This window comes from Scyliorhinus canicula, chromosome 19, assembly GCF_902713615.1.
Source record: "Scyliorhinus canicula chromosome 19, sScyCan1.1, whole genome shotgun sequence".
Lineage (NCBI taxonomy): Eukaryota > Metazoa > Chordata > Chondrichthyes > Carcharhiniformes > Scyliorhinidae > Scyliorhinus > Scyliorhinus canicula.
Window position 1 is genome coordinate 23058347 of NC_052164.1, and position 14501 is coordinate 23072847.

The 14501-nt window shown below is 49.5% G+C and overlaps 1 protein-coding gene across 3 annotated transcripts in view; it reads left to right on the top strand.

Moving 5' to 3' along the window:
• The first annotated feature begins 5617 nt into the window (after window positions 1-5617).
• LOC119954195 (abl interactor 1-like) overlaps window positions 5618-14501 on the top strand; it is a 45397-nt gene continuing 36513 nt past the window's right edge. For all 3 annotated transcript variants that reach the window (XM_038779205.1, XM_038779206.1, XM_038779207.1), the window contains exon 1: window positions 5618-5786. In XM_038779205.1, coding sequence (XP_038635133.1) covers window positions 5670-5786 — 117 coding nt within the window. In that variant the 5' untranslated portion in view covers window positions 5618-5669. The remainder of the gene's footprint in view (window positions 5787-14501) is intronic.

Consider the following 14501-nt stretch of genomic DNA (forward strand, 5'->3'; position numbering starts at 1 on the left):
CAGTAGCGTTATCCGACCACTAGGGGGAGCAGCTCTGGGAATGCTCAGGAGTTTGTACAGGGCTCCACCCTTGGCTCTGCCCACGACTCCTCCCCCTGGACTACTGTATAAATACGCTTGTCCAGAGCCAGCCTGCAGTTCATCGAGAGTTCAACGGGTAAAAGGCTGGCTCTGTAGTAAGTAGATTAAAACCACTGTTCATATCTTAAAGCACGTGTCTAGTGAATTGATGGTTCCATCACCCTCAGAATAGCAAAGAATGCCAACAGGAACAGGCTTGAGACATCCGGTGTGGTAAATAGAACTTATGCCCTTTCTTTCATTGGCGCAGCACAACAGAGCACTTTTTAACCTGGCAATTTGATACGTGGTGGGGACGCGGTGGGGTAGGGAAAGATGTGGAAGAGAGTGGAACACTAATCGACATTGGCAAAGGTTTGGGGGGGTGGTGCAATTTGTTGGCGGAAGGTTAATTATAGGCTGCATATCACAGGAGCATGGACAACCTGCCCGCCCTGGAAGGAAAGTCGATGTGAAGCCTCCCCGCTTCACGCCAGCTCACCCCACATCCATAATATGTCTGTGGGCAGGCTAAACTCCCTGATCGTGGGACTTCCACCCGAGGGAGCTGCTGACCAATCCAATTGGTGGGCAGCACCATCTGTCCTGGCAGCACCAAGACCTCATTTGTGGGGACGGCCCAGATAGCATCCAGTTCCAAGAAGAAGGCCCAATAGATCCTGGAGTAAAGCAGTCTGAGTATTGGGCAGGGAGGCTGCCATGCCAACTGTATTGTGGTGTGGACAGCGTGTTATCGAGCTCAGTTGGCTTGTTGATAAGCTAGGTTAACTCTTGATTATTTATTTATCTATGGTAGGTGGGCAGCCAACTTAGGCAATAGCCTAGGTTACGGCCTAAGTTAGCCGTGTTATGGGTGTGCGTTTGGGTGCAAATGTCATAACTCACTGCATGGGACCTACGGGGTAGGTGTGATTGTCTTGCCCGTGTCCTTGCGGAATATGAGCTCCTCCGTTAAGGGCGCGAGTTAAGCTCTATCCATATAAGGTCGGCCAGTTTGGCACTGATCGTTAAGATTCGGTTGTGGTCTACCGGGAGCTGTGTATTAAAGCCTTGTAAATAAACCTATGTTTCTTTGATACAACCCAGTGTGGGTTTTCTCTGACTTCATTATGCCGGCGACAAGGAAGGGATACTGGTTTCCTGTCGACGCTGCAGCCCTGTCAGTTGAGCCATCTCCCTGACTCTGTGGATCCAGCATGGAACCTGTTTTGCTATGCCTCAGTTCAGGCGCTCAGATGCGTTCAACGCTGGAGTCGAGGACTGGAATCGATACCAGAGCAGATGTGCTATTTCTTTTGTGCGAATAATATCATGGAGAACGACCGCCAGACAGTGATTTTGCTGACTGCTTGTGGCGCTTATACGTACGGGGTAATTTGGAGCCTGATATACCCGGCAGTACCCAACACCCACACCTTTGACCAGCTTGTGATGCTTGGGGGTCTGCATTTTAATCCAATGTCATATGTTATCCTTCAGCAGTATCAGTGGAAAGATAACCCGGGTGAGTCGGTCACCGCGTTTGTGTCCTGTAAGTATGGCACTGCTTCATCTGAGATGCTGCATGATCGTCTGGTCTGCGGTATAAATAAAGTTTATCCCATGAGGGAGCATCCAGGAAATACAGGGGATGGAGGCGAACGCCCCGGGGCATGGTCCATCCCATGCACCTCCCCCCCATCCACTCAGACCGCTGAAGAGACTCCGGTCTATGGTTGCAAGACAGGCTGCCAAGGCGGGAAACATCCCCGGATTCTGCTGAGTGTGATTTGGTTCCACATGGAATGTGCAGCCACTGACAGTGAGGGCCCTAGCGATCCGGCGCCCCGGTAGGTGTAGTCATTTGCCTCGGAACCGGGCTTTTCATCTGGGTGAGCCAGACAAGGAGCCTGCGATGCAGTTGAATTGTGTGGTTGCGCCCCATGTGGCTCCTCTTGTAGCTGAATGGACTTTTATTAAATATGGAGTTGGATACAGGGGCATGGATCACCTTCGAGCGTATAAAGTGTAGCGTGCAGACTTTGATCTTGGGAGGATACAGTGGCTCTGTTGGCTATGTGTATAGGGGAGCAGCTGAATATTGCTGAGACCTCATCGATCCCAGATGCCAGTTGGCCTGCCTCCCTCTCATTATCATTCAAGGGAATGGCCCTAGCCTGTTAGGCCGCATTTCGTTACACCATTTCCACTTGGATTGGCAGCACATTGTTCACATAGGATCTGGTGGCCTGTGTGGGGTCATAGAATCATAGAATACCTATAGTACAGAAGGCGGCCATTCGGCCCATTGAGTCTGCACCGACCCTCTGAAAGAGCATTCTGCTGTTTTTTTAATTTTTCCACTTAAGGGGCAATTTAGCGTTGCCAAACCACCTACCCTGCACATCGTTTTTGGTTGTGGGGTGGGTCAAACCCACATATACACGGGGCAAATGTGTGCAAACTCCACGCGGACAGTGGCCTGGGGTCGGAATTGATCCCGGGTCCCCGGCACCGTGAGGCAGCAGTGCTAACTACGGTGCCACTCTGCCGCCATTCGCCCCGCACCTTGCCATTTGGGAAGTACCCTGATTAAATAAATAATCCAGCCCAGCTTGGGGACCATAAAAGGGGACCTTGAACAAGATCTAGATTGACCTGAAGGCTCAATCGTGCTACCTCCAGGCATGCCCAGTTCCCTATGCCTCGGTGGAGACACTGCCAGGGTGCCAGGCTGGCATCGACAAGGTACCCAGGTACTAGGTTGTCCATGCCAGGGATCGGGCTTGAGGGCGCCCTGCGCTTAAGAGGTGGGGTGAGGAGGGAGTTGCTCAAGGAGCCCTTAAGAGGTAACTTAAGGGGTCTAGAGGCCGCGGTGGGGTGGCTGAGGAGGTCAAAAGATCGGAGCGCCATTAAAAAATGGCATCCTGATCTCTTCCTGCACTGATGAGCTGAGCCCGTCAGTGCAGGAAGTGAGGTAACTGTGGCCTTGGCGGGGTGTTCCTCACTGAGGCAGAAGAAGAAAACAAACTTTCGTTTGATAGCGGGATCATTCTTGGCGCTTGCCCCGCATTTGCGCCCAAAACGGGACTCTTTAGTTTTCATTTTAAATCATGCCCCTGGCATCTAAACTGCCCCTTTAAATTAAAAACATCCCAATATGCTTTACAGAGGGTGGAGCGACAGCAAATAAAAGAGTGAAGGCAGCCCCTGAAGGTCAGTAGAAAGACCCTGACTGGAATTCTCCGCCGTTGCGATTCACCTTCTGCTGCCAGCTCACCCCCGCCTACGGGTTTCCCAGTAACGTGGGGGTGACTTCAATGGGAAATCGTATTGACAAGTGGCAAGAGTATAGAATCCCGGGTGACCGGAGAATCGAGCCCCATGTTCTGTTGTATATTTTGTTTCTGTTTTCTATGTGGGTGGATGGTTATACATTTGTTTTCTGGTCGATTGGCTGTGGGCGTGCCTCGCTTTGGCAATCGAGAAGTGAGTCGAGCTAATCTTTCCAAATTTGGTAATGAATGCAAACTCTGGAGAACTAAACAGAATTTGAGCTCTTTGCTCATAAAAATTTGTATTAATTAACAACAAAATCTTTCAAGAGTCAGGTGAAAGGCAGGGCCCTTTAGAAGATTTACTTTTAAGTTTGAAAAGAGAAAACAAGATAATTCAAGAAGTGCCAACTTGGCTTCTCCAAACATGTGAATTGCATGTGGAAAGCATTCCAACTGGTGGATGACATATTTCCGGCTGGATCATTTGGGGGCCTTATGTGTCTCCATTGTGCTGAAAACCAGGTACTGTGGAGCAAAACTTTCCAGACCAATGAGTAAGAACCAAAGATGGTGCTACTTTGAACAATTATTGTTTTCGTCGCTCATTACTTCAGCAATAAGGAAGTCTAAATCTTGCTGACTGATATGATCTTAACCTCTTCCTCTTTGTTCAGTCTTGCTCAAGCTGATAAGGGCCGGAATTCTCCGGCTGTTGGGATTTTCTGTTCCCGCCAACAGTGCTCTCCCCACCACTTTTCCAGCAGCGTGGGGTGGCTTCAATGACAAATCCCACTGACAAGCGGCGGGAGAAGTGAATCGTGCTGTCAGTGAACGGCGTGCTGCCGAGAAAGACATGCTGGTGACCGGAGAATCCAGCCTAACTTTTCCTTCAACAATTTAATGCTTCTGTGTCTTGTCCTGAAGACCAATTAATGTTTATATGTAATTGGCAAAAATGCTTTAATTAAAAAAAAAACGTATTTTATTACAAACATGTATCAAAACAGGTGACAGAAAATATACACCGCGGGAAACAGGCAAAGATGCTTTAATGTAATTTATGTTAAAACTGCACAACACACTGTTTTCCAATAACAATGAAATCCAGGAACATAAATATACCGGGCGCGATTCTCTGAAATGGAGACAGAGTGTTTGCACCGTAGAGAATGCCGTCACGTTTCATGATGGCGTGAAATGGGCGCGGGACTACCAATTCTGGCCCCGACAGGGGGCCAGCACGGTGCTCCAGCTTACTTTCCCGACGTCAAATGGGCGCCGCATCAACCCACGCATGTGCAGTTGGGCTGCGCCAACCCGCGCATGCGCAGTGGCGCCGCGAGACTTCCTCAGAGCGCCGGCCCTGGCGCAACATGGCGTGGGGGTTCAGGGGCTGGCCACATAATCAAAGAGGGCCGGGGCTGGAGAGGTTGGCCCGCCGATCGGTGTGCCCCGATCGCGGTCCAGATCCCCATCGGAGGCCACCCCTTGGTGAAGGAGCGCTTTTCCCCACCCCACAGGCCGCCCCCCTCCGACCCTTCGATCAGCGTTCCCGCTGGCAGCGACCAGGGGTGAACGGCGCTGGTGGGACTCTGCCGTTTCCGTGCAGCCGCTCGGTCCATCGTGGCCGGAGAATCGGCAGCCTGGCCGTGGACACCGGACCGCGACCGGCGCCGCACCAAACGCTCCGGCGAAAATGGCACCGATTCTCCGCTCCTCGGAGAATCGTCTGCCGGCATCGGACAGGCGCTGCGTGAAAAAATGGCGCGACCGGCGATTCTCCCATATGGTGTGGCATGGGAGAATCGTGCCCACCATGTTCAAAGTGGAATGAAAGTCAGGGCATCTGTTGACTGTGATTTTCTATTCTTATCTAAATTGGCGGGACCCATCAATAGCATGATTGACATAGACCTGTTCGCTTTATACCATTGCTGCTAAAAAGGATAAATAGTCTCGTAAGAACACATTTGATCATTGACTTTGTAAGGAAATGGAACCTGCAAAAAAAAAACTTAAAAAGATTCCGTTATACATTAAAAAGTTCAATTTGCCTCTTAAATGTAGAATCTTTCCATTTTTATATATTTTCACTTAACATGTTGATCAAACAGAAACTCTGCAGATGGAAACCTCTGACATGACCTTTTTAAGTAAGCAATGCTTTTGAATAAAGCACTGCACTATTTTGTTTCTGTTTTTTGCAACAAAAAAAAATGCCCAGAATGCTCCTGATTGAAAGATCACAATAAATAAGCTGAGGCCGGGGTAACCTCAAGTTAAAAACCGGAGTGTTGACTGAAAGAAGGAAATGAAAACAGTCTCTGCAAAATGGCAGAAATGCAGAGCTTATTTCTACACGACATCCCTGCAGATAGACAAGCTTTGATGGAAAGCAGTGCAAACCTCCAGAAACTAGCAGAATACTGTGAGACTAACTACATACAGGTATGTGAACTTAATTAGTTAAACATTTGTGACTATGATAAGCCTAACCATAGCTTCAATGCATCTGTCATTCACATTTAGTAATCTGTACTTCTGTTAGCTTTACTACAGCTTGAAGAATCTAACTTTTATGCTGTTACCAGTCACTTGAGAGGGTCTACACCCAAGTACCCTAACCAGATGAACTCAAAAATGATAATTCAAATAAATATTTGAAAGAAGCCTTTGAATTGAAAGCTAACTTTTGATATATTAATTAAACGGCAACAAAAATGAATTACTCGCTTACAAATACAAAAGCATGTATTTGACATGCTCTGTGTTGAGAATTTTAAACAATGCTGATATGCAAAAGATTTTCTGTACCAATTTACCTTCCTTAGCTTTGCAGCGCACATTGCATTGAATGGCTGGCATGCGGCATACTTCTGGTTTCTATGCAGTTGTGTGCTCTGCATTTCAATACCTGTAGCTAATGGATACACATGGAAATTAGCTCAATGTTTTTTTGAATTATGATAGTCAGGAAACGTGGCCTAGATTTTCAAAAGTTTATGCACTTGATCAGGACAAAGTAATGTTCATGTACGAAACGATTCAATGAGTCTTGCCATCGATCTTGAAGGATTGACACTAAATGTTACGTTTGGAGTGCATCGTGTGCAAGTCATTTCAAAAACACTTTGCAATTTGGTACAGTTTTGTTTTCTCAATATTTAAATTTCAATGGCAGCTTCTTCCATGGATTGTTAAGAGAAATCAGCTGAGCATGAATTATTGGCCAAATACCGAACTCATTCAATTTCCTCATTATTAACAATGATTTCAGGAAACTGAGGCTGCCAGAGAACTTTGCACTAATTTGTGAAACAATGCAACACCGAGCAGGGAAACATTGGGCGGGTTGGAGAATCGGCGGGGGGGGGGGGGGGGGGGGGCGGCTTGAATCCCACCCCCGCCGGCTGCCAAATTCTCCGGCACCGGGGATTTGGCGGGGGCGGGAATTGCGCCGTGCCAGTCGGCGGGCTCCCCCGGCGATTCTCTGGCCCGCGATGGGCCGAGTGGCTGCCCGTTTTTGTCGGTCCCGCTGGCGTAAATTAGAGTAGGTCCTTACTGGTGGGACCTGGTGGCACGGGGGGCCTCTGGGGTTCTCGGGCGTGCGCGGTGGGATCTGGCCCCGGGATGTGCCCCCATGGTGGTCTTTCCCGCATTCGGGGCCCCACCGATCATCGGGCGGGCCTGTTCCGTGGGGGCACTCTATTGGCGGTTGTAGCGGTCCGCCATTGCCGGTGCGGAGACGAAGCCCTCTGCTCATGCACTGGGATGACGCCAGCACATGCTGCCACTCCCGTGCATGCTCGCGCCAGCCGACGGAGGCGCAAACCATTCCGGGGTCGGCCTAGCCCCTGAATGTGCGGAGGATTCTGTGTGGGTTTCCTCCGGGTGCTCTGGTTTCTTCCCACAGTCCAAAGATGTGCGGGTTAGGTGGATTGGCCATGATAAATTACCCTTAGTGTCCAAAAAAGCTGAGGTGGGGTTCCTGGGTAACGGGGATAGGGGGGAGGCATGGGCTTAAGTGGGGTGCTCCTTCCAAGAGCCGGTGCAGACTCGATGGGCCGAATGGCCTCCTTCTGCACTGTAAATTCTATGATTCTATGACTTTGTAAATTCACTTGTCACTGATATTGCTGAAATGTCTGCCCCAGACAATTTAAAAAAAATAGTTTTAGGCTTGTGGCTGCACATAAACCAGAATGATATCAGAAGTCACAGGTTTCTATTCTGATCTCTCTCAGCATTTGGACGTTTTTGAAGTTTCATTTTAAGACACGCGGGGTGAAAATGCAAATGTTAACATTTCTGCGTGATGTAATTTAGAATTTTTAAAGAAAGCTGACTTTCTGTTTTCGCTTTTCCAATTCACATGGGTTTCTATTTGAGACGAAGTGGCATTAAACACCATATTTCAGCAATCAAAGGCTATTTGCCTGTAGATTTCTGGTGACCGCATTTCTGATGTGAAAATGTTCTTCAGTTATAAATAAAGATGTGTAAAGGTAATAAGTTCTTAAGTTCATAAGGTATAGGAGCAGAGTTGGGTCATTTGGCTCATGGAGTTCGCTCTGTCATTCGATCATGGCTGATCTCACCCTGGCCTTAACTCCACCGTCCTGACCGTACTTCAAAGAACAAAGAAAATTACAGCACAGGAACAGGCCCTTCGGCCCTCCCAGCCTGCGCCGATCCAGATCCTTTATCTAAACCTGTCCCCTATTTTCCAAGGTCTATTTCCCTCTAACCCTTCAACCCATTACAAATAAAAAATCTGTCTGACTCCTCCTTAAATTTACTCACTGTCCCAGCATCCACTGCACTCTGAGGTAGTGGGCGGGATTCTCCCAGTGGGAGTCTTAGTGCCGACGGCGAAGTAAAAACTGGAGTGTTTTACTCCGGCTTTGGCGCCCGTTCCCAGACCCCTAATCTCCTCCCTCCATGAGGCTAGTAGGGGCGTCGCGTGGTTTGCGGGGGCGGGGCCTCGGCGTGGCATCAGAGACCCGGTGCCATGTAAAAGACGCGGCGCCTTGGGTCCCGCGCATGCGCAGTTGGACCAGTGCCAACTAGCACATGCGCGGTTACCTCGCGGAGCGCTCCAGCCCCTCACCAGCATGGCGCCGGGGTTCCAGGGCCGGCCACGGAAGAAAGTAGGCCCGGGGGGGGGGGAGGCTGGCCCGCCGATCGGTGAGCCCCGATCGTGGGCCAGACCCTATCAGAAGCCCCCCCCGGGAACGGAGCCTCCCTCCCCGCCCCACAAGCCGCCCCTCCATGCCTTCACGACAAGTACCCACTGGCAGCGACCAGGTGTAGATGGCGCCGGCGGGACTTGGCCGTTTACGCGCGGCCGCTCGGCCCATCTGAGCTGGAGAATCGCCGCTTGCTGTTTACGGCGATTCTCTGAGCGGCCCAACGCGATTCGCGCGCCGCTGGTTTCGAGGGGTGGGGGTATCGTGTGCGGGTGTCAGGGCGGTGTGGCGCGATTTGCGAGACGCCCTGGCGATTCTCCCACCCGGCGGATTCCACAGATTCACAATCCTTTGGGAGAAGTAGTTTCTTCTCAACTCTGTTTTAAATTTGCCACCTCTTATTCTGAGTCTATGATCCCTTGTTCTAAAATGTCCAACAAGAGGAAGCATTCGCTCCATGTTTACTTTATCCATATCTTTTATCACCTTGTATACCTCAATTTGATCTCTCCTCATTCTTCTAAACTCTAGAGAGTATCAGCCTAAACCGTTCAATCTGTCTTCATACAACAAGCAGCGGGATTCTCCAACCCTCCGCCGGGTTGGAGAATCCCCGCAGGGCAGCGCGAATCCCGCCCCACCGCCCCGATGCCGACTGCTGTATTCTCCAGCGCCGTTTTTCAGGCGGGGGCGGGATTCACGCCACGCCAGTCGGGGGCTGTTGGCAGCGCCCCCCCCCCCCCCCCCCCCCCACTCACCCCCAGCAATTCTCTGGGCTCAGATGGGCTGAGCGACCGGCCATTTTTGGCCAGTCCCGCCGGCGTGAATCACTCAGCTCACGTACCGGCGGGACCTGGCAGTTAAGTAGGCTGGGGGGTCCTCGAAGGGGGGGGGATCTGACACCAGGGGGGTGGGGTGGGCCCACAGTGGCCTGACTCACGATTGGAGCCCACCGATTTGCGGGCGGGCCTGTGCCATGGGGGCACTCCTTCCTTCCGCTCCGGCCCCTGTAGGGCACCGCCATGACTGGTGTGGAGAAGAGAATCCCCCCGCGCATCCGCCAAAACATGCCAGCGGTTCCGTGCATGCGCGAGATCACGCCAGCCCTTTGGCGCATGCGCAAACTCGTGCAGTTCCTTCACTGCCGGCTGGAGCAGCGCTAAATCCTCACAGGGGAGCTCATATTCAGCGGGACTAAATGGGGAGACCGATTGCTCCAACCCCGTTGATCTTGTGCGGGTTATAATAGGTAAGAAGATAAATAAATGAATATTTTTCTTTTTGGGTAAAGTGCACTAAGTGATTTATTATTCAGTTTTTACTTGTAAAGTTGTGAAAATAATGCTCAGTTCTCATTAATGCATCGCAATTAATGTAAATTCTTTAGTTATCAAAAGCATTCCTGATGGGGCTATTTCCATGAAACGGCAATGAAATGACTGATTTTACTGCTAAACGTGCTTATTTGTCTATTGCAATGATTAAGATATAAACATATGGGATTGGGGTTTGTGATTTATTGACCTCGATAGCTATGATTGACATTCGTTAACCATGCAACAGGGTGAGTTTGAGAGAGTATGTGATTTAGTAGCTCAAATCTTTATTAATCAAATACTCCTTTCTCACGCCAGCTCCAGTTTACTGTTGTTTTAAGTTTGGAATGGGCACAATATAAACTCTGCAACTCAAACTCTGTACAAGAAACCAATAAAACCATCAATAACTAAAGTTCTAAACCTGTGTGGCATCAGGTATTATATGGGGCAGAATTTAATGCTGAAACAGGGAGTTGGGGAAAGAGATGGGTGGAGGTGGTCAATGGGAGGGAAAGCGAAGTTTCCAACGTCAGGTTGGAAGCATCAAATTGTCCCGAAGACAGCTCGGAAGTCTAGGGGCAGCAGGGTAGCATGGTGGTTAGCATAAATGCTTCACAGCTCCAGGGTCCCAGGTTCGATTCCCGGCTGGGTCACTATCTGTGTGGAGTCTGCACGTTCTCCCCCTGTGTGCGTGGGTTTCCTCCGGGTGCTCCGGTTTCCTCCCACAGTCCAAAAAAGATGTGCGGGTTAGATGGATTGGCCATGCTAAAATTGCCTGTGGTGTCCTAATAAAAAGTAAGGTTAAGGGGGGGGTTGTTGGGTTACGGGTATAGGGTGGATACGTGGGTTTGAGTAGGGTGATCATGGCTCGGCACAACATTGAGGGCCGAAGGGCCTGTTCTGTGCTGTACTGTTCTATGTTCTATAAGTGAGATGGCAATGCCAGTGGCACATGGTGGGAAACCAATCAAAATGAACATGCATGCGATGAATATTTATTATAGCACAAGATTTACAATTTGATGCTACCTTTGGGATTAAGTTGGTGGTCCACGGCAAACATGGGTCTTCACTTTCACAACTGGTAAAAGCTGGCATGGAGCAGGGAAGATTAAGGGTGACTGATGGAAGATTGAGGGTTATCAAGAGAATGTCGAGGCTGAACAAGGGAAAGTTGAAGGTGACAAAATGAGGATGGAGAGTGAACGAGGGATTGTTAAGAGTGATTGAGGAAAGGTTGAATCATTGAGAGCAAGACAAGGCTGTGGTAAAGAAGACCAGGGTGATCTCCATTTTGTCCATAGATGCAAGGTTTTGGTGGAGGTTCCAAGTCAACAGTTGAGGACAAACCTTTGCTTTCAGCCCTCTGTTCACTTGTTGGGGTCAAGATGGGTCTTGTCCGTCCAGGGTTCTTGAAGCCTTGGATGGACGACAAATAGGGCAGAGGAAGGATGGCATTGAGTCATGTACAACAGCAGCCAGAAAGCCAACAAGGAAGGTGGGGGCGGGGCACCGGAAAATGAGTCTGACCAAGTTGAAGGCAACCAGGGGCCAGTGCAATGAGCAATGGCATGGCAAAGAGCCCACTGCACACGCCAAAACTACCAGAATGTGACAGAAAGGTTATGACAAAAATGACTGAGGATGTTTAGTCATTAACCTGCTTCAGAGGGACTTGCGGCCCTGTGGACTGGGAAGGAACCCAATGACAGTGGAGCTAGGCATTGTCTTGTTTTTTTTTATAAATTTAGTGTACCCAATCATTTTTCCAATTAAGGGGCAATTTAGCGTGGCCAATCCACCTAGCTTGCACGTTTTTGGGTTGTGGGGGCGAAACCCACGCAGACACGGGGGGAATGCGCAAACTCCACACGGACAGTGACCCAGAGCCGGGATCGAACCTGGGACCTCAGCGCCGTGAGGCGGTTGTGCTAACCACTAGGCCACCGTGCTGCCCTAGCATTGTCTTGTTATGCTCTTGGCATAGCATAAGCGGCTTCCTTGATGTTCACTCTGACAAAGGAAGGTTCAGACGTGGAGATAATTTCAACATGTTTATTGAACTATTTACAATTCTCTTACTTAGGTTCGCCTCTACTGTTGATCCTTCTATAGCTACTCAGACTGACAAACCAGTCTGCTACAATCCACGTGGTGGGTGTGATATTGAATCAACCCTGTGTCTCTACTCACTGAGTGTCCCCACTGGAAAGAGGAAGATCATGTGTGCTGTGTTCTTTATATATGGGTTGGTGTAATGCCCCCCTGTGGTAGTGTCACCTCTGTGTGAATGCCCATCGGTCGTGTCCTATCTTACTGACCTATTGGTTGAGTGTCTGTGTGACATGTCTCTGGTGCTCCCTCTAGTGTCTAGCTAGTTTACGTGTACTTACATTAACCCCTTGTGTTTCTACAGTGATGCATATCACCACAGGCATCAAACAGCTCCTTCCAGAATTCCATCTGTGGCATCTCTGAGACAGCCACAGATTGTTGCATCTGGCCAGTCACCTTCTTTAAAAGTGTTGGAGGGTTTGTGGACTTCAGTATGGATCCAGAGAGCCTGTCTGTAAGATCAGTAGGCTTTGGTGCCATCGTGGGTTCCCAACCGGTGCAGGGGGTAATCGATTGCACGCATGTGGTGATAAGAGCTCCCTGCGACCAGCTTCCAACCTTCATAAATACAAAGGAGTACCACTCAATTAATGTGTCATTGGTCTGTGACCATCTGAAATGGGATCTCTAGTGGTGTGCACACCTCCCTTATGATGCCAGAGTTAGTTGAGATCTCCACGTGCCTGGCAGGAATGCCTAATGTGTGTTTGGGGATAACCACTCAAAAGCTTGCTTTGGGGCCAGTCAGAAATACTCAATCCCGAACCAAGGAGTGGTAGTAGTATTGTCACTGCACTAGTAATCCACTGCACTAATGATCTTGGGACACGGGTTTGAATCCCACCATGGCAGGTAGTGAAATTTAAAGTCAATAAAATATCTGGGATTGAAAGTCTAATGATGACCACAAAACCATTGTCGATTGTCGATGCCCACCTGATTCACTAATATCCTTTAGGGATGTAATTCTGCCATCCTCTCCTGATCTGGCTTACATGTGACTCCAGACCCACAGCCATGTGGTTGACTATTAAAAGCCCTCTGAAATGGCCTCACAAGCCATTCAGTTGTTTTCAAACGCTATGAAAACACAAAAAAGGAATGAAACTGGACGGACCACCGTTATCGACTCAGGTACTGGAAACAACAACGGCAAACCCAGCTCTGATGACCCTGTAAAGTCCTCCTTTCAAACAACTGGGGGCATGTGCCAAAGTTAGGAGAGCTGTCTCACAGACCAGTTAAGGAACAACCTGACATAGTCATACCACAGAATCATACCTTACAGATAATGTCCCAGACACCATTATCACCATTCCTGGGTAGGTCCTGTCTCATCGGCAGTGGTATACAGTCGGGAGGAAGTTGCCTTGGGAGTGCTCAGCATCGACTCTGGACCCTATGAAGTCTCATGGCTTTAGGTTAAACATGGGCAAGGAAACCTCCTGCTGATTACCACGTATCAGCCACCATCAGTTGATGAATCAGTACTCCTCCATGTTGAACTCCACTTGGAGGAAGCACTGAGGGTGGCAAGAGGGCAGAATATACTCCGGGTGGGGACTTTGATGTTCATCACCAAGAGTGGCTCGGTAGTACCCCCACAGACCGAGCTGGCCGAGTCCTAAAGGACAATAGCTGCTAGAATGTGAATCCAGCAGGTGATGAGGGATCCAACAAGAGGGAAAAACATACTTGACCTCATCCTCACCAATCTGCCTGCTTCAGATGCATCTGTCCATGACAGTATGGGTAGAAGTGACCACCGCACAGTCCTTATCATAGAATTTACAGTGCAGAAGGAGGCCATTCGGCCCATCGAGTCTGCACCGGCTCTTGGAAAGAGCACCCTACCCAAGGTCAACACCTCCACCTTATCCCCATAACTCAGTAACCCCACCCAACACTAAGGGCAATTTATCATGGCCAATCCACCTAACCTGCACATCTTTGTACTGTGGGAGGAAACCGGAGCACCCGGAGGAAACCCACGCACACACGGGGAGGATGTGCAGACTCCGCACAGACAGTGACCCAAGCTGAAATCGAACCTGGGACCCTGGAGCTGTGAAGCAATTGTGCTATCCACAAGGCTACCGTGCTGCCCAAAGTCCCGTTTTCACATTGAGGACATTCTCCATCGTGCTGCGTGGCACAACCAATGTGCTGATTGGAATAGACATCACACAGATCTAGAAACTGAAGACTGGGCATCCATGAGGCGCTGTGGGCCATTAGCAACAGCAGAACTATATTCAAACACAATTTGCAACCTCACAGCCTGGTATATCGCCCACTCTATCATTACCACGAACCAGGGATCAACCCTGGTTCAAGGAAGAGTGCAGGACAGCATTCCAAGAAGAACATCAGGCACACTGAAAAACGAGGTGTCAACCTAGTGAAGATACAACTTAGGACTACTTATGTGCCGAACAGCATTAGCAGCCAATAATAGACAGACATAAGTAATTCCACAACAAATGTTCTCTGGTTGTCTGAGGCCCAGAGAGTTCAGGCATGCTGAGGGGCTCCTGCAT